This window comes from Mya arenaria, chromosome 5 (genome assembly GCF_026914265.1).
Source record: "Mya arenaria isolate MELC-2E11 chromosome 5, ASM2691426v1".
NCBI lineage: Eukaryota > Metazoa > Mollusca > Bivalvia > Myida > Myidae > Mya > Mya arenaria.
Window position 1 is genome coordinate 25,136,866 of NC_069126.1, and position 22,303 is coordinate 25,159,168.

The 22,303-nt window shown below is 38.5% G+C and overlaps 1 protein-coding gene across 1 annotated transcript; it reads right to left on the reverse strand.

Moving 5' to 3' along the window:
* Positions 1-12,634: 12,634 nt before the first annotated feature.
* LOC128236151 (uncharacterized) lies at positions 12,635-15,259 on the reverse strand. The gene is made up of 2 exons (XM_052951022.1): positions 15,153-15,259; positions 12,635-14,699 (listed from the first exon to the last, which is right to left on the reverse strand). The coding sequence occupies exon 2, from the start codon at positions 14,677-14,679 to the stop codon at positions 13,477-13,479; it is 1,203 nt and encodes a 400-aa protein (XP_052806982.1). The 5' UTR covers positions 14,680-14,699; positions 15,153-15,259; the 3' UTR covers positions 12,635-13,476.
* Between the last annotated feature and the right edge of the window lie 7,044 nt (positions 15,260-22,303).

Consider the following 22,303-nt stretch of genomic DNA (forward strand, 5'->3'; position numbering starts at 1 on the left):
AGGTAGTTTGGTTCATAGTTGTACACGTATTACTTACTGTCGACCTTACCTTGTCACCCGTAGGTCAGTTTGGTTCATAGTTGTACACATATATTACTTACTTTCTGTCACCGTAGGTGTAGTTTGGTTCATATATGTAACATATATTACTTACTCTCTGTCACCCGTAGGTCAGTTTGTTCATAGATGTAACGTATATTACTTACTGTCTGTCACCCGTAGGTGTCAGTTTAGTTCTATATGTACACATATATTACTTACTCTCTGTCACCCGTAGGTCAGTTTAGTTCATATATGTACACGTATATTACTTACTGTAGTCACCCGTAGGTCAGTTTGGTTCATAAGATGTACACGTATATTACTTACTCGTCGGTCACCGTGAGGTCAGTTTAGTTCATATATGTACAAGTATATTACTTACTGTCGGTCAACCCGTAGGTCAGTTTGTTCATAATGTACACTATATATTACGTCGGTCACCAGTAGGTCAGGTTAGTTCATATAGTACACGTATTTACTTATGTCGGTCACCCGTAGGTCAGTTTAGTTCATATATGTCACATATATTACTTACTGTCTCACCCGTAGGTCAGTTGGTTTGGTTCATATATGTACACGTATATTACTTACTGTCTGTCACCCGTAGGTCAGTTTGGTCATATATGTACAATAATTACTTACTGTCCTTGTCACCCGTAGGTCAGTTTGGTTCATTTGTACACATATTACTTACTGCGGTCACCCGTAGGTCAGTTTGGTTCATATATGTACACATATATTACTTACTGTCGGTCACCCGTAGGACAGGTTAGTTCATTAATAGTACACATTATACTTACTGTCTTGGTCACCCGTAGGTCAGTTTGGTTCATATATGTACACATATATTACTTACTGTCTGTCACCCGTAGGTCAGTTTTGTTGATATATGTACACATATATTACTTACTGTCGTCACCCGTAGGTCAGGTTAGTTCATTTATGTACACATATATTACTTACTGTCGGTCACCCGAAGGTCTGTTTGGTTCATATATGTACACATATATTATTTACTGTCGGTCACCCTAGGTCAGGTTAGTTCATATATGTACAACATATATTACTTACTGTCGGTCACCCAAGGTCAGCTGGTTCATATAGTCACACATATATTACTTACTGTCGGTCACCGGTAGGTCAGGTTAGTTCATAGAGTTACATGTATATTACTAACTGTCGGTCACCGGTAGGGTCATTTGGTTCATAGATGTTCAGGTATATAACTAACTGTTGGTCACCCGTAGGTCAGTTTGGTTCGTATATGTACACGTATATTACTTACTGTCGGTCACCTGTAGGTCAGTTTGGGTCATAGTTGTACACGTATATTACTTACTGTCGGTCACCTGTAGGTCAGGTTAGTTCATAGATGTTCACGTATATTATTAACTGTCGGTCACCGGTAGGTCAATTTGGTCCATAGACGTTCAGGTATATAACTAACTGTTGATCACGTGTAGGTAAGTTTAGGTCATAGATGTACACGCATATTATTTACTGTCTGTCACCTGTAGGTCAGTTTGGTTCATATATGTACACGTATATTACTTACTGTCGGTCACCCGTAGTCAGTTTGGTTCATATATGTACACGTATATTACTTACTGTCTGTCACCCGTAGGTCAGTTTGGTTCATATATGTACACATATATTACTTACTGTCTGTCACCCGTAGGTCAGTTTGGTTCATAGTGTTACACGTATATTACTTATGTCGGTCACCCGTAGGTCAGTTTGGTCATATATGTACACAGTATATTACTTACTGTCGGTCACCCGTGGTCAGGTTAGTTCATAATGTACACGTATATTACTTACTGTCGGTCACCCGAAGGTCATGTTTGGTTCATTATGTACACATATATTACTTACTGTACTGTCACCCGTAGTCAGTTTGGTTGAATATATGTACACGTATATTACTTACTGTCTGTCACCCGTAGGTCAGTGTGGTTCATAGTTGTACACGTATATTTACTTACTGTCTGTCACCGTAGGTCAGTTTGGTTCTGTTGTCCAAATATATACTTACTGTCGTCACCTGTAAGGTAAGTTTGGTTCATAGTTGTACACATATATTAATTACTGTCTGTCACCCGTAGGTCAGTATTTGGTGAAATTATGTACACGTATATTACTTTGTCTGTCACCCGTAGGTCAGTTTGGTTCAGAGTTTGTACACGTCATATTACTTACTGTCTGTCCCTGTAGGTCAGTTTGGTCATAGATGTAACACGTATATTAACTTACCTGGGTCGGTCACCCGTAGGTCAGTTTTAGGTTCATTGTTGTACACGTATATTACTACTGTCGGTCACCCGAAGGTCAGTTTTGGTTCATAGATGTACAACGTATATACTTACTGTCTGTCACCCGTAGTCAGTTTGGTTCATAGTTGTACACGTATATTACTTTACTGTCTGTCACCTGTAGGTAATTTGGTTCATAGATGTACACGTATATTACTTACTGTCTGTCACCTGTAGGTCCAGTTTAGTTCATAGTTGTACCCATATATTACTTACTGTCTGTGCTCTGTAGTAATTTGGTTCATAGATGTACACGTATATTACTTACGTCTGTCACCTGTAGGTCAGTTGGTTTATAGTTGTAACACGTATATTACTAACTGTCTGCACCTGTAGGTAGTTTGGTTCTAGTTGTACAACGTATATTACTTACTGTCTGTCACCCGTATGCAGTTTGGTTCATAGATGTACACGTATTTACTACTGTCTGTCACCTGTAGGTCAGTTTGGTTAATAGATGTACACGTATATTACTTACGTTGTCACCCGAAGGTCAGTTTGTGGTAATATATGTACACGTTATATTACTTTACTGTCTGTCACCCGTAGGTCAGTTTGGTTCATAGTTGTAACGATATTACTTACTGTCGGTACCCGTAGGTTTAGTTTGGTCATAGTTGTACACGTTAATTACTTACTGTCGGTCACCCGTAGGTCAGTTTGGTTCATAGCGTACCGTATATTACTACTGTCGGTACTCCGTAGGTCAGTTTGGTTCAGAGATGTACACGTATATTACTTACTGTCCGGTCAACCCGTAGGTTAGTTTGGTTCATAGTTGTACACGTATATTACTTTACTGTCTGTCACCCGAAGGTCAGTTTGGTCTAATGTACAGTATATTACTTACTGTCTGTCACCCGTAGGTCAGTTTGTTCATATATGTACACGTATATTACTTACTGTCTGTCACCCGTAGGTCAGTTGGTTCATATATGTACACGTATATTACTTACTGTCTGTCACCCGTAGGTTAGTTTGGTTCATAGTTGTACACGTATATTACTTAGTGTCTGTCACCCGTAGGTTAGTTTGGTTCATAGTTGTACACGTATATTACTTAGTGTCTGCACCCGTAGGTTAGTTTGGTTCATAGTTGTACACGTATCTACTTACTGCTGTCACCCGTAGGTTAGTTTGGTTCATAGATTGTACACGTATATACTTAGTGTCGTCACCCGTAGTTAGTTGGGTTCATAGTTGTACACGTATATTACTTACTGTCGGTCACCCGTTAGGTTAGTTTTGGTCATAGTTGTACACTATATTACTTACTGTCGGTCACCCGTAGTTAGTTTGGTTCATATTTGTACACGTAATATTACTTACTGTCGGTCACGTAGGTTAGTTTGGTTCATAGTTGTACACGTAATTACTTACTGTCGGTCACCGTAGGTTAGTTTTGTTCATAGATGTACCGTTATACTTACTGTCGGTCACCCGTAGGTTAGTTTGTTCAATAGTTGTACACGTATATTACTTACTGTCGGTCACCACGTTAGGTCAGTTCCAGTTTGGTTCATAGATGTACACGTATATTACTTACTGTCGTCACCCGTAGGTCAGTTTGGTTCATAGTTGTACACGTATATTACTTACTGTCTGTCACCCGTAGGTTAGTTTGGTTCATAGTTGTACACGTATATTACTTACTGTCGGTCACCTGTAGGTCAGTTTGGTTCATATATGTACACGTATATTACTTACTGTCGGTCACCCGTAGGTCAGGTTAGTTCATAGTTGTACACGCATATTACTTACTGTCTGTCTCCCGTAGGTCAGTTTGGTTCATAGTTGTACACGCATATTACTTACTGTCTGTCACCCGTAGGTCAGGTTAGTTCATAGTTGTACACGTATATTACTTACTGTCTGTCACCCGTAGGTCAGTTTGGTTCATAGTTGTACACAAATATTACTTAGTGTCTGTCACCCGTAGGTTAGTTTGGTTCATAGTTGTACACGTATATTACTTAGTGTCTGTCACCCGAAGGTCAGGTTAGTTCATAGTTGTACACGTATATTACTTAGTGTCTGTCACCCGTAGGTCAGTTTGGTTCATAGTTGTACACGCATATTACTTACTGTCTGTCTCCCGTAGGTCAGTTTGGTTCATAGTTGTACACGTATATTACTTAGTGTCTGTCACCCGAAGGTCAGGTTAGTTCATAGTTGTACACGTATATTACTTACTGTCTGTCATCCGTAGGTCAGTTTGGTTCATAGTTGTACACGCATATTACTTACTGTCTGTCTCCCGTAGGTCAGTTTGGTTCATAGTTGTACACGCATATTACTTACTGTCTGTCACCCGTAGGTCAGTTTGGTTCATAGTTGTACACGTATATTACTTACTGTCTGTCTCCCGTAGGTCAGTTTGGTTCATAGTTGTACACGTATATTACTTACTGTCTGTCACCTGTAGGTCAGTTTGGTTCATATATGTACACGTATATTACTTACTGTCTGTCACCCGAAGGTAAGTTTGGTTCATAGTTGTACACGTATATTACTTACTGTCGGTCACCCGTAGGTCAGTTTGGTTCATAGTTGTACACGTATATTACTTACTGTCTGTCACCCGTAGGTCAGTTTGGTTCATAGTTGTACACATATATTACTTACTGTCTGTCACCCGTAGGTCAGTTTGGTTCATAGTTGTACACGTATATTACTTACTGTCTGTCACCCGTAGGTCAGTTTGGTTCATAGTTGTACACGTATATTACTTACTGTCTGTCACCCGTAGGTCAGTTTGGTTCATAGTTGTACACGTATATTACTAACTGTCTGTCACCCGTAGATCAGTTTGGTTCATAGTTGTACACATATATTACTTACTGTCTGTCACCCGAAGGTCAGTTTGGTTCATAGTTGTACACAAATATTACTTACTGTCTGTCACCCGTAGGTCAGTTTGGTTCATAGTTGTACACAAATATTACTTACTGTCTGTCACCCGTAGGTCAGTTTGGTTCATAGTTGTACACGTATATTACTTACTGTCTGTCACCCGAAGGTCAGTTTGGTTCATAGTTGTACACGTATATTACTTTCTGTCTGTCACCTGTATGTCAGTTTGGTTCATAGTTGTACACGTATATTACTTACTGTCGGTCACCCGTAGGTAAGTTTGGTTCATAGTTGTACACAAATATTACTTACTGTCTGTCACCCGAAGGTCAGTTTGGTTCATAGTTGTACACGTATATTACTTACTGTCTGTCACCCGTAGGTCAGTTTGGTTCATAGTTGTACACGTATATTACTTTCTGTCTGTCACCTGTATGTCAGTTTGGTTCATAGATGTACACGTATATTACTTACTGTCTGTCACCCGTAGGTCAGTTTGGTTCATATATGTACACGTATATTACATACTGTTGGTCAAGTGTAGGTAAGTTTGGTTCATAGATGTACACGTATATTACTTACTGTCGGACCTTACTCTCTGTCACCCGTAGGTCAGTTTGGTTCATATATGTACACATATATTACTTACTGTCTGTCACCCGTAGGTCAGTTTGGTTCATATATGTACACGTATATTACATACTGTTGGTCAAGTGTAGGTAAGTTTGGTTCATAGATGTACACGTATATTACTTACTGTCGGTCACCTGTAGGTAAGTTTGGTTCAAATATGTACACGTATATTACTTACTGTCTGTCACCCGTAGGTCAGTTTGGTTCATAGTTGTACACGTATATTACTTACTGTCGGACCTTACTCTCTGTCACCCGTAGGTCAGTTTGGTTCATATATGTACACATATATTACTTACTGTCTGTCACCCGTAGGTTAGTTTGGTTCATATATGTACACATATATTACTTACTCTCTGTCACCCGTAGGTCAGTTTGGTTCATAGATGTACACGTATATTACTTACTGTCTGTCACCCGTAGGTCAGTTTAGTTCATATATGTACACATATATTACTTACTCTCTGTCACCCGTAGGTCAGTTTGGTTCATATATGTACACGTATATTACTTACTGTCTGTCACCCGTAGGTCAGTTTGGTTCATAGATGTACACGTATATTACTTACTGTCGGTCACCCGTAGGTCAGTTTAGTTCATATATGTACACGTATATTACTTACTGTCGGTCACCCGTAGGTCAGTTTGGTTCATAGATGTACACGTATATTACTTACTGTCGGTCACCCGTAGGTCAGGTTAGTTCATATATGTACACGTATATTACTTACTGTCGGTCACCCGTAGGTCAGTTTAGTTCATATATGTACACATATATTACTTACTGTCTGTCACCCGTAGGTCAGTTTGGTTCATATATGTACACGTATATTACTTACTGTCTGTCACCCGTAGGTCAGTTTGGTTCATATATGTACACATATATTACTTACTGTCTGTCACCTGTAGGTCAGTTTGGTTCATAGTTGTACACGTATATTACTTACTGTCGGTCACCCGTAGGTCAGTTTGGTTCATATATGTACACATATATTACTTACTGTCTGTCACCCGTAGGTCAGGTTAGTTCATATATGTACACATATATTACTTACTGTCTGTCACCCGTAGGTCAGTTTGGTTCATAGTTGTACACGTATATTACTTACTGTCGGTCACCCGTAGGTCAGTTTGGTTCATAGTTGTACACGTATATTACTTACTGTCGGTCACCCGTAGGTCAGTTTGGTTCATATATGTACACATATATTACTTACTGTCTGTCACCCGTAGGTCAGGTTAGTTCATATATGTACACATATATTACTTACTGTCTGTCACCTGTAGGTCAGTTTGGTTCATATATGTACACATATATTACTTACTGTCTGTCAACCGTAGGTCAGTTTGGTTGATATATGTACACATATATTAATTACTGTCTGTCACCCGTAGGTCAGGTTAGTTCATTTATGTACACATATATTACTTACTGTCGGTCACACGAAGGTCAGTTTGGTTCATTTATGTACACGTATATTACTTACTGTCGGTCACCCGTAGGTCAGGTTAGTTCATATATGTACACATATATTACTTACTGTCGGTCACCCGAAGGTCAGCTTGGTTCATATATGTACACATATATTACTTACTGTCGGTCACCGGTAGGTCAGGTTAGTTCATAGATGTTCACGTATATTACTAACTGTCGGTCACCGGTAGGTCAATTTGGTTCATAGATGTTCAGGTATATAACTTACTGTTGGTCACCCGTAGGTCAGTTTGGTTCGTATATGTACACGTATATTACATACTGTTGGTCACGTGTAAGTAAGTTTGGTTCATAGTTGTACACGTATATTACTTACTGTTGGTCACCTGTAGGTCAGTTTGGTTCATGTTTGTACACGTATATTACTTACTGTCGGTCACCTGTAGGTCAGTTTGGTTCATAGTTGTACACGTATATTACTAACTGTCAGTCACCGGTAGGTCAGGTTAGTTCATAGATGTTCACGTATATTACTAACTGTCGGTCACCGGTAGGTCAATTTGGTCCATAGACGTTCAGGTATATAACTAACTGTTGGTCACGTGTAGGTAAGTTTAGGTCATAGATGTACACGTATATTACTTACTGTCTGTCACCTGTAGGTCAGTTTGGTTCATATATGTACACGTATATTACTTACTGTCGGTCACCCGTAGGTCAGTTTGGTTCATATATGTACACGTATATTACTTACTGTCGGTCACCCGTAGGTCAGTTTGGTTCATAGTTGTACACGTATATTACTTACTGTCGGTCACCCGTAGGTCAGTTTGGTTCATATATGTACACGTATATTACTTACTGTCGGTCACCCGTAGGTCAGTTTAGTTCATAGATGTACACGTATATTACTTACTGTCGGTCACCCGTAGGTCAGTTTGGTTCATAGTTGTACACGTATATTACTTACTGTCGGTCACCCGTAGGTCAGTTTGGTTCATATATGTACACGTATATTACTTACTATCGGTCACCCGTAGTTCAGTTTAGTTCATAGATGTACAAGTATATTACTAACTGTCGGTCACCCGTAGGTCAGGTTAGTTCATATATGTACACGTATATTACTTACTCTCGGTCACCCGTAGGTCAGTTTAGTTCATATATGTACACATATATTACTTACTGTCTGTCACCCGTAGGTCAGTTTGGTTCATATATGTACACGTATATTACTTACTGTCTGTCACCCGTAGGTCAGTTTGGTTCATATATGTACACATATATTACTTACTGTCTGTCACCCGTAGGTCAGTTTGGTTCATAGTTGTACACGTATATTACTTACTGTCGGTCACCCGTAGGTCAGTTTGGTTCATATATGTACACATATATTACTTACTGTCGGTCACCCGTAGGTCAGGTTAGTTCATATATGTACACATATATTACTTACTGTCTGTCACCCGTAGGTCAGTTTGGTTCATATATGTACACATATATTACTTACTGTCTGTCACCCGTAGGTCAGTTTGGTTGATATATGTACACATATATTACTTACTGTCTGTCACCCGTAGGTCAGGTTAGTTCATTTATGTACACATATATTACTTACTGTCGGTCACCCGAAGGTCTGTTTGGTTCATATATGTACACATATATTACTTACTGTCGGTCACCCGTAGGTCAGGTTAGTTCATATATGTACACATATATTACTTACTGTCGGTCACCCGAAGGTCAGCTTGGTTCATATATGTACACATATATTACTTACTGTCGGTCACCGGTAGGTCAGGTTAGTTCATAGATGTTCACGTATATTACTAACTGTCGGTCACCGGTAGGTCAATTTGGTTCATAGATGTTCAGGTATATAACTAACTGTTGGTCACCCGTAGGTCAGTTTGGTTCATATATGTACACGTATATTACATACTGTTGGTCACGTGTAGGTAAGTTTGGTTCATAGTTGTACACGTATATTACTTACTGTCGGTCACCCGTAGGTCAGTTTGGTTCATATATGTACACGTATATTACTTACTGTCGGTCACCTGTAGGTCAGTTTGGTTCATAGTTGTACACGTATATTACTTACTGTCGGTCACCTGTAGGTCAGTTTGGTTCATAGTTGTACACGTATATTACTAACTGTCGGTCACCCGTAGGTCAGGTTAGTTCATAGTTGTACACGTATATTACTTACTGTCTGTCACCCGTAGGTCAGTTTGGTTCATAGTTGTACACGTATATTACTTACTGTCGGTCACCTGTAGGTCAGTTTGGTTCATAGTTGTACACGTATATTACTTACTGTCGGTCACCTGTAGGTCAGTTTGGTTCATAGTTGTACACGTATATTACTTACTGTCGGTCACCTGTAGGTCAGGTTAGTTCATAGATGTTCACGTATATTATTAACTGTCGGTCACCGGTAGGTCAATTTGGTCCATAGACGTTCAGGTATATAACTAACTGTTGATCACGTGTAGGTAAGTTTAGGTCATAGATGTACACGTATATTACTTACTGTCTGTCACCTGTAGGTCAGTTTGGTTCATATATGTACACGTATATTACTTACTGTCGGTCACCCGTAGGTCAGTTTGGTTCATATATGTACACGTATATTACTTACTGTCGGTCACCCGTAGGTCAGTTTGGTTCATAGTTGTACATGTATATTACTTACTGTCGGTCACCCATAGGTCAGTTTGGTTCATATATGTACACGTATATTACTTACTGTCGGTCACCCGTAGGTCAGTTTAGTTCATAGATGTACACGTATATTACTTACTGTCGGTCACCCGTAGGTCAGTTTGGTTCATAGTTGTACACGTATATTACTTACTGTCGGTCACCCGTAGGTCAGTTTGGTTCATATATGTACACGTATATTACTTACTATCGGTCACCCGTAGTTCAGTTTAGTTCATAGATGTACAAGTATATTACTAACTGTTTGTCACCTGCAGGTCAGTTTGGTTTATAGATGTACAAGTATATTACTAACTGTTGTTCACCTGTAGGTCAGTTTGGTTCATAGATGTACACGTATGTAACTTACTGTTGGTCACACGTAGGTCAGTTCGGTTCATAGATGTACACGTATATTACTAACTGTTGGTCACCAGTAGGTCAGTTTTGTTCATATATATACACATTTATTACTTACTGTTAGTCACCCGTGGGTCAGTTTGGTTCAGAGATGTACACGTATATTACTTACTTTCGGTCACCCGTAGGTCAGTTTGGTTCATAGATGTACACATATATTACTGACTGTCGGTCACCCGTAGGTCAGTTTAGTTCATAGATGTACACGTATATTACTTTCTTTCGGTCACCCGTAGGTAAGTTTGGTTCATAGATGTGCACGTATATTACTAACTGTTGGTCACGCGTAGGGCAGTTTGGTTTATAGATGTACACGTATATTACTAATTGTTGGTCACCTGTAGGTCAGTTTGGTTCATAGATGTACACGTATATTACTAACTGTTGGTCACCCGTAGGTCAGTTTGGTTCATAGATGCACACCTATTTTACTAACTGTTGGTCACCTCTAGGTCAGTTTGGTTCATAGATGTACACGTATATTTCTAACTGTTGGTCACCTGTAGGTCAATTTGGTTCATAGATGTACACGTATATTTCTAACTGTTGATCACCTGTAGGTCAATTTCGTTCATAGATGTACAAGTATATTACTAACTGTTGGTCACCTGTAGGTCAGTTTGGTTCATAGATGTACACGTATATTACTAACTGTTGGTCAACTGTAGGTCAGTTTGGTTCAAAGATGTACACGTATTTTGCTAACTGTTGGTCACCCGTAGGTCAGTTTGGTTCAAAGATGTACACGTATATTACGAACTGTTGGTCACCCGTAGGTCAGTTTGGTTTAAAGATGTACACGTACATTACTAACAGTTGGTCGCCTGTAAGTCAGTTTGGTTTATAGATGTACAAGTATATTACTAACTGTTGGTCACGCGTAGGTCAGTTTGGTTCATAGATGTACACGAATATAACTTACTGTTTGTCACCTGTAGGTCAGTTTGTTTCATAGATGTACACGCATATTACAAACTGTTGGTCACCTGTAGATCAGTTTGGTTCATACATGTACACGTATATTACTAACTGTTGGTCACCTGTAGGTCAGTTTGGTTCATAGATGTATAAGTATATTACTAACTGTTGGTCACCTGTAGGTTAGTTTGGTTCATAGTTGTACACGTTTATTACTAACTGTTGGTCACCCGAAGGTCAGTTTGGTTCATAGATGTACAAGTATATTACTAACTGTTGGTCACCTGTAGGTCAGTTTGGTTCATAGATGTACTCGTATATTACACCTGAAGGTAAGTTTGGTTCATAGATGTACAAGTATATTACTAACTGTTGGTCACCTGTAGGTCAGTTTAGATCATAGATATACACGTATATTATTAACTGTTGATCACCTGTAGGTCAGTTTGGTTCATAGATGTACACGTATATTATTAACTGTTGATCACCTGTAGGTCAGTTTAGTTCATAGATGTACACGTATATAACTTACTGTCGGTCACCCGTAGGTCAGTTTGGTTCATAGATGTACACGTATATTACTTACTGTCGGTCACCCGTAGGTCAGGTTAGTTCATAGATGTACACATATATTACTTACTGTCGGTCACCCGTAGGTCAGTTTGGTTCATATATGCACACGTATATTACTAACTGTCGGTCACCCGTAGGTCAGTTTGGTTCATAGTTGTACACGTATATTACTTACTGTCGGTCACCCGTAGGTCAGTTTAGTTCAGAGATGTACACATATATTACTTACTGTCGGTCACCCGTAGGTCAGTTTAGTTCAGAGATGTAGACGTATATTACTTACTGTCTGTCACCTGTAGGTCAGTTTAGTTCAGAGATGTACACATATATTACTTACTGTCGGTCACCTGTAGGTCAGTTTAGTTCATAGATGTACACGTATATTTGTAGCGGTTGGTTACCCGTAGGTCAGTTCAGTCAAAAGAAGTTGATGTATGCCTATGAATTCACTCTTACAGTAGGCGCAAACTTCATATCAGAAACATTTACTATAAAGAGAAAATCTGGCTATTTATCAGAACATTGATGTTGCCAAAAGGTGATGATATTTTGTATTTTTACGGTTGAATTGGTACTTGTTTAAACAGTATTTATTTATATATATAATACAAAAGATGTAAATTCTATAATACAAAGAAGACGTTCAAACATTATTCAGCATCAAAGTTACATAATAGATTCAAAAAGCAATGCTGGTTTTATGTTACACTGAGGGGCGCGGAATTGTGAGGTCAGCACCCGCAACACGACATTGCATGTGTCTGTCACATTAAGTTACTTCGGTATAAAGGAAAGTGCAGCGCCATGTTGTTCCATCTTTATTGCAGTTATCAACAACAGTGTAAAATAAAGAGTTTGACTTTATAAATCGAAGCGTACGTTTTAGGTCGTTCAGAAGAATGTTTACAAAGTTCATGATGCACATTAAGTATAGCACAACATTTCACAAAGAGAGAAAGAGTATTGTCCATCACAAGTCACACAAATTACGTTACGAGCGGTTGATTTTTAACAACTAAATCTTAACTGTCCTAAAGAGAACATGCATGTGTTTATATACTCCTTAATTGTAATACAGAGTTTGATAAAATATGACAGATGATGAAGGCTGCTTATCAGAACAATTAGATATGAAAATGTTTGTCATGCAAAATAATGACAATACATACGAGTAGCATTGTAATATTTCCTTTTGGAGTTCACGAGGTTAAATGTATTACGATCTTACATTGACACATTTTATTTTTATGATATGCATTTAAAGATGCCATTTATATGTACCTTTCCAGAAAAACGCACCAAATTGTATGCGAAAGTAACACTATTTCGGCAGTGACGTCATTGCAATTGTTTCCCAGCCCTGTGCGCTTTGACGTTCGATTTGGACGAAATGACGGGCTAAAGTTTCAGCGATATTTTCAGTGTTTGGAACAGTGAAATATCAATTTTATTTCACTGTTAAATCTGTATAAACCACCGGAAAGCATATTATAAATAATAACAATAAAAGTGCCATCAACAACACAGATTTATGCTATTGTAATCTAACGCGACAACAATTTGGACACAATATCGCTAGACACATTATGAACCAGTACGTAAGCATTTACAACTAAATATGTCCTGAACAAATCTCCTGAATTCTGTGCTGAACAGACAAATCACGTATGGGTTGATGGTGCTGTTGAATATTATGGTACGTACCAATATCTTTAGGCCAACAGACAGTTCATGGTCCTGAACTTTGTATCCTATTCTTACGTAAAAGTAACCGAAACAGCTCAAAAGAGAAGCAACGGTCATAACAAATGTCATAGCCGTAATCTTCAGCTGGAAAGCCTTGTTCTGGAGGAAGCGACGCTTTGGAGGAATAGATGAATACTTTTTGTTATGACGTTCATGTATAGGTTTAGGAACTGTTTGTTCCAATGTTCCAGTGACCGTTGCTTGTGCCTTTGTCAATGATGTTTCCGTAGCACCTGGTTGATCTCTCTTTTGATATTCAGCGAAATATATTTTGGTCGAATTATCAGTATGGACATCATTAGAGGACTGGTTTTCTATGGATGACATTCCAGTTTCAACGTGCGGTATTTGTAACCTAATTGTTCTGGCTGATTCCTCGTGATTCTTTGAAAGCTTCATCATTGTGATTGGAATTGAACCATATAAACCTCCCAGGATGACGACACATGTAACAATGATTACAATATCTAGGATGTGAAAAATGTTGTGTTGCACTTTATTTGAATCGCTGTTGAAAAGGCATCGTTGACCTTGCAGTGACGTATTTCCATCGCCAATTTCAATGAATACTGGTAGTGATTCCGAAAACCACAGCAACTGCGGTAGCGCCAATAAGACTGAAAAAGTGATTAACACAAACACGCTGATCTTTGCTTTTGTTTTTGTGAATTTCTTTGCTGAAAATACAAGAACGACTTTGGAAAATCTATCGAAGGCAATCGGAATTAGCAAAACAATGGAGTTTGCTGTAAACGTGTGCAAGAGGAATCCGTGTATTTTACACAGGATATCACTTGTGTAAGTCACGCTGTTTGTTGACTCGTATACCTGAAACAGGTTAACGAACGACGAAATCAAATCGTTCCCAGAAATTACTGTCAACAGAAAGGCCGACGTATTGTGATTCTTTTTCTTTCCGTAAAAGAAAATGGCAACGCTGTTTCCCACAACCCCAAGCAGGGATACGATTGTTACAAATACAATTTCCAAAGCGTATTTCCTCGATTTCTGGTGATTATAGTCTAGGAGTCGTTCGTCCATCTTTAACAGTAAGTATGAATCTGTAAAAGAAACAACTGCAATAAAGGAATGACAAATACGTTTCCAGAAAATCTCAGATCGGGAAACAAGGAGATTCTCCTTCAGTGATACATTTGTCAGAATTTGTTGCCGGGTTGGGAACAATGCCCATTGTTCATATCCAGTGGATGTGCATGAGGATATTATCTAAAGAAGTGTGAACAGTAAGAATTTCTCTTCCCATCTTTCTACCATACAACCATGGATAAACTGTATGTCCTCATGCAGATGGTATATGAAACATTTGTGTTTTGTTTTCCGATCAAGCCACAATTTCAGAAATGTTTCCCAAACATGAATCACTGAAGGCGAACCCCCGTGTTACCCGTCCGGAAAATTTCCTCCTCTGGCTGTATAATTTAAAACACGAGAGTTAGTTATATAAGATGTATTATCATTCGGTTTATTTTAAGAAGCATGTTTTAAAAACATACCATGTACACCTAAATCATATTCACCAAATGCTGTATTGTTAATACAATACCATCCTCGAGTGCTTTGTTGCTTCCTTGGTGAACAACAATATGAGAGATCACGATTCACTTTAACTGTAAGGAAATTGCCAATCAGACTTATAACTTGGAGAAAATGGCAGTCCATAAAATCACTAGTGAATTTAAATAGTCAATTAACAACCACTTAGCGGGCTATCTTGCTGAGCTATTTACTGCATGATTATTTACCAACTGATCTAATCTTGCGTTTCTTGTGCTGAATGTGGCAAGGCCATGATGATACTGACATTACACATGCTAAATGGTTTTAAGGAAGAACTGATATTGCATGAAAGCGGAATACTACTGCGAAACAACGTAGTCACAGAGGCCGAGAGATCACTATAGGTGATGAAATTGATCGAGTTGGTCAATGGAACTTTTGAAAGAGGTTAATTCTGCTAAAAATGAGTTGCTAAAACGCTTATTGACAGTTTAGTGTGTGAAACGATCAGGTGACTTGCAAGATAATTTCGATGTAATATCATCTTTTTAAGATATTTTTAAATTGTCTGACTTAATAACTTCTGAGCAAATAATACGTGGGTATTCGATCACACTCACTGTCAAAAATAAGTCTGATTCGCTTGAAGACGGGTCGTTTTCCAGATAAAGAGTGAAGACCACGCTTCGTTGTTTACATTTGTTGAGTAGTGTGGGTATTTTCGTTTATCAGTTAATCGTTGCGTGAATTTTCCGGGGAGTCCGTATTACAAAGTCACACAGTTTGAAAATTAAATAGATGATATAACATCGAATCTATGTTCATCTGTAATGTTTTGTAATGTTTTGTACGAAAGCAAATGTTCAAGCTTTCAGCTTCAAGAAAACGTTTGAAAAACATGATTACTTTTTTCTTATAAGCGGTAAGTTATGTTAATTTAAAAACATATCTCTATTTAAACATATGCAACCTTTCTTTAAATTCAACATATTATTTTTGACAAAATTTAAAGAAGTGAGGTGTTAAGTTTTGATCAAGGGGAGGTAACTACAAATGCTTTTAAAGGTATTTCATGAAGTTGATATTTTTACTCATTAGTTTGCATTGAAATATCAAACATTTTCACTGTTGTTATTTCACTGATAAACATAAAAGAAAATGCCATTATATTTATATTTCCTTTGAGCTGCTACTCTGAATCCAGTCTCGTCGATGCTTTTTATCCCTCTTTTCCAGAAGAATGATCGTTACGTTATCGCTAAATATCTTTTCTTGCTTTCCAAGAAAGGTTCCGTTTCAAGACTATGCGCGATCTCAACATGTACAACTCTCTTCGACGTGCACGTTAACAGGCATCCGTATCGCTTCTGCTGGCTGCGACCTCACCTGTATAAACGTCTTAACTAATCTAGACCAACATACGTTAACGGAGTTTTATCAGGTTTGATTCATTTCGCCGGTAACGTTGCTATCTGTTGCACTTCTGTTCTCTGTTAGCGACATTTACAGCCTAGACATTCGTTTGAAACCATTTTCACCGTCCTTAGTCCATGAATTATGAAATATATTGTTAATGATATGGTATGTTAAGCCAAATGTGTTGGTTGATCTCGTGATATTTCAGTACAGTCATTTCAGCGACATAATGCTCACGCATCAAAATAATCGGGTGTTGGCGGTGTTCTGGAAAATCAGTATACTGAAGTCGACCGCCAACTCTCAGTGCACCATCATGGCGGATTGGGCATAAGTTGACCTCCGGTTAAGTTAATATCTGTTTATGTTTTTTTACAATGAGCTAGCGACCTACAATGCTTATGAACTTATAATCATTCTTAGGTGAGGCACACGTGATATACAAAGGATTTACCTAACCATAGTTTTCCAACACCTGCGTATCATATTGGTTAATTGTGTTGAGCTTAGTCATAAAAAAACATTAATAATCGCCTCTGTCCAAAAGCTTGTTTGTATGACTTTGCCACGTGCGGCGTCAAAGACGCAACAAATCCCTTGTAAAAGCATGCTCGACCCTGAAGGGGTCCGCTGGTTTTTATATACAGTAAATTCTCAATCCACACAGAGCCCTGGCTTTGCTAATTTGCATATTACCAACCAAGTAAACATACGTACTATGAACGTACTACCGTCTATAACGGAATGTTATTCTATGAACGAACATCCGCCGCCTACAGTGGACCGTTAACCTCCGCCGCCTACAGCGGACCGTTACAGTGGTTCTATGAACGCACATCCGCCGCCTACAGCGGACCGTTAACCTCCGCCGCCTACAGCGGACCGTTACAGTGGTTCTATGAACGCACATCCGCCGCCTACAGCGGACCGTTAACCTCCGCCGCCTACAGCGGACCGTTACAGTGGTTCTATGAACGCACATCCGCCGCCTACAGCGGACCGCTAACCTCCGCCGCCTACAGCGGACCGTGACAGTGGTTCTATGAACGCACAGCAGCCGCCTACAGCGGACCGTTAACCTCCGTCGCCTACAGCGGACCGTTACAGTGGTTCTATGAACGCACATCCGCCGCCTACAGCGGAGCGTTAACCTCCGCCGCCTACAACGGACTGTTACAGTGGTTCTATGAATGCACATCCGCCGCCTACAGCGGACCGTTACATTACTTTCCGCTCCGAGAAGACTCGTCCCAAGTCTTGGCCTTGGAAGCTCGTGGGTAAAGCAACTCCGATTCGGCAGTTGTCAACATCCCACCGCTGCCACCATTTGTAACGTGCCACCTCAACCAAGTAAATATACGTACTATGAACGTACTTCCGACTATAACGGAATGTTATTCTATGAGCGCACATCCGCCGCCTACAGCGGACCGTTACAGTTGTACTATGAACGCACATCCGCCGCCTACAGCGGACCGTAACAACTTTAACACAAGACTTACGAAAAGTACAAATATATGCCGTTGTTAGGTTCAGTCCTTAGCGGGCATATATAGGTATCCTTTCATACATGTTTAGGTTTTTTTTTGGCATTCAGGTATCATTCAATACATGTTGAGGTGGATCTGGCATATACAAGTCTAAATGTTTCGGGTGTATATACAGCTATCCTTTAATACATGTTAAGATGTTTCTGAGAGCTTTGCGAATTTAACGAAAGAAGCTCTTACCAGGATTTAGTTTAAAGTGCGTTTCCATCCAAACGCAAGAATGATGCAACCATACAACTGGTTTCCGTAACCAAACTTCTGAACACTATCCAAAAAACACCGCCTTGTAATTTGTAAAAAGATAACATAAACTGATTCAGTTAATTTAAATACCTCGCTAATAAAAAACCCTTTGTAAAAGTTGCTCAGCTCTGTAACACACCAAAACATGTATCAAAGAATACATATATTCACAATGCAAAAGAGGGTACCACAACACTAAAAGAAAAAGAAAAAGTATTATTTCTTCCCTTTCTCCACCCACTTTATATTGTGGAAGTAAGGCACTCACTTTATATTGTGGAAGTAAGGTGGTCCGATACACTATATGCTAGTTAGTGAATAGTATAATAGTATACTGTTACGATCTAGCCCCGTGGTCTGTCAACGCTATCAACTGTCCCTTTTAGGGTGACCAATTATTTGAAGTGCTCCCCTCGTGATTGCCCCTCAGGTACTGGTAGCGAAACCTCTCAATGGCAGTTAAATTTCATGTAGTCTAACCATTGCGTGTCACCGGGAAGACAACTCAAATCGATGTTCACAAGTTTAATAAACGTTAAAAAACAGTACACCCGTGGAATAAATAATAATTTAAACACCAGAAGAAGAAAAGGTACAGTATGCACTCGCTGGGTAGACACAGGAAAAAACTAGATCATCGTGTTTAACTTTTTAAGTCCTTAAAACATTAATTTTCCGCTAATTTCTTATTTAATTCTTTTTTGATTTTATCAAGGAGACAAATCATTAACATCGTTTTATTTGCAACCTTTTCTATTTCCAGATTAATGCCAAAATAAAATGCCAAAATGGGCGAATCGTACGGGATGTGCTCCAAGCTATGGCTAAGTTATGTCTCCTCCTGATTCTGGAAAACCATCCCAATATACTCACATCGTAAAACGACCCGAAAATCATTGTCGAATGATCCGACCGAAAATGAACCTGCCGAAAACGACCAAGATTGGGTCAAATGACCCCAAACAGCCAATCTAAGATGGCGTCGTCATAGATCGGGAACTTTTGAAAAAATAAATAAAAATTCTTCTCTACATGGACGCGTGGATATTCACGTTGGATTTTCGGTATATAGAATATAGAATATGGTCCGATTAAACTCCCAAATCACGAAATAGCAAAATGCATATCAATTTAAAAGGGGGATAACTCTGATGTAACTAGGTCAACTCACAATCATACCTGACCTTGCAAATGTGACCCAAAACCCTGTAATTTAGATTCATTTAAATCGAAGGGTCAATAATTAAGTTCTTGTCTACACAAGCAATAAACCAGCTTCAGTCCTTTCCCTATTTTAAGTATAGCACTGGTCATATGATATTGTTTCTTGATAAAGTCTAAAATATCTTACTTTAATGGTCTTGAATCAAATTCAAAATCTAGGGAGTCATCCCTCTTTCCGGGCCATTTTGGGCACTTAATAAAGAGCAAACGCGATTCGGATTATATAAGAACACAAACAAACATAAACAGCAGCAATACAGCAAAACACTTTTTGTGTAAAGCGACAAAATGGCAACATCTAGGATACACACGTACTAATTTTAATCATATATCGTATGATTCACTTATAAGTATAAGAGTACATCCGATCTTAAACAATTTATAATTGTTATGATTTACAGAGTAAACACATCTTAAGAATAGGTAGAAAGTTTACGCGGTATATTACTGATATTGTTTCTGTTTTCTTGCAGTTTGGTATACACTACGACGAATTTCTAATTGTCCACCTAGTTTTTATCATATTTTAGGAAAAGTGTTCGGAGAAAAATACAAATAACCAAATATCAGGTTAATACGATTTAGTCTTAATACGTAAAACAAAACTTCATTGAAATATCACTGTGTGGGAACGGACACCGGATATAGCTCAAAAAGTGATCAATCGATAAGCGTTTGATTTTGACACATAGACAGTTTTCTATCATTTTTTTGTATTTTATGGTGATATATTTAACAAAATCGAAGAGTTTTGAATTACTTGATACTGTGCAATATACGACTATGGTGGAAATTTATGTGTCTCCTCTTTTGTATAATAGCACAATTCTCGCCTAAAGTTGAATGATCGCTCACAAATGTTCATTTATGTGGTACGATTTCAAACATAAATCACCAAATTGAAAATAAGAATAAAAACTGAATCGAGCGATTTCATTGTAATTACATAATCTAGTAATATGTAAAATATCAATATGATATCTTTTGCTGTGACGGAGATATTCATACATTTTGATGCTCTGGTAGTGTACTGAGGATAGATGAAGCAAATAAATAACTGCACAGGGGATAGCTATTAAGTGGACTGAGGATAGTAACGATGTATTAAGAAAAACGAGACTGTGATAATGATTACGGCTATTATCTATACGCGAGCTCGAGGGAAATTGTTCGAGGTTGTCCATATCGAGGGATGAGAGCAAAAACATGTTGTTGTTCTTTGTATCTGTATGCACTTAAAACTGTTTCATTCATACATATTAGTCAACCATGATGTGTTTTTCACAATCATCAATATCTAAATATTTGAAATAAACCGGTAATCAGATTTATTGAGTAACACAAAACATATGGGCGTAAAAGGTATGTGGTGTTTGCTATTCATATATATAATATTGCTTTGTAAATCAAGTAGGTACGTTTTTGCAAACAGAAAGTCACCAGTAGGGAATAAGATATTGTGATCAAATTTGGAACACGTAAAGCTTTGTTCTAAGCTTTGGTCGATGTTGGTATTACTTAGAACAGAATAATGGTCTCAGTGGAAAGGATGTATTGTGCCCAACCCTGATATTTACGCAGCTTGCATATATACGTTCATTTAGGAGAGCATGGATCAAACTCATGTTAACTAAAGTTTGCTCAATAATTTCATATCAAATTGTACTCTCACTTTTTGCTAATTATTTGAAAGTTCGAAATAGACATATACATGTATAATGTATATTAACAGTGTTACTATCAATTTTTGTCCCATTTTACATGTTATCACCAAGACACCCATTTCTCAACTTTGAAACTATCCCCAGTACATAATACGGCTATACCCAGTACAGTAAAGTGAACATTTCTAAGGGCATATATTTAACAGTTTAAAAGTTACATTGCCATTTCTTACAATAAAAATAGTTGAGCTTATTCTTGTGAAATCCTTCGATTCAGGTTTTTTTTATTTATTCGATATATTTCCTAAAAGTAACAATACTTGTCGAAAATCAGTAAGTTTTGAGGTGATCATCTCAAATTTGAACAAACATTTTACGAGGTCTGCTAAATCGTAAGCACTTTAAAGTATACGTTCAAACACTTGCTTCATTTGTGGATACGGTAGATATGCGTTAACACAGCAAGATCTTACCTCTGGTAAATTAAACCAACTGCATAATTGTCTGTTTACTTATCACTTTTTGAGCTATATCCGGTGTCCCGTCCCACACAGTGAATATGATCACGGTAACAAACTTAACAGAGAGGGTTAAATTGACACCCTTAAAACAAAAACTGCAATACTAAATCACGTCGTGTTTGATTTTGTTTTAATACTTTGTATGCCCATTGCTCCGGCAATTACAGCGAGGCACATTGTCCTCATTGATATAATGTATCTGTGAATATACGGTTGTGGAATGGCTGCCAAAATCTGATGAATAATACGCGTGAGCACCCTGAGACTTGGTTGCAGCGGCTGAGCACGAACTTTGCGCTTCAAAGGTCCCCCACTCGTGCTCGATCGGATTTAAATCCGGACTTGGAGTGTTCGCACGTTGTTTGCTACAAGCATTACTTGTGTGCTTCTAGCCGCGTGACATGGTGTGTTATCCTGTGCCAACATCATACCGCGATTGACACAGATATGAGGTAAAAGAACCGGCCGAATGACGTCATTTTGATACCTCATTGCGTTCATGCTGCCTTGAATGGGTACAATTGGAGTT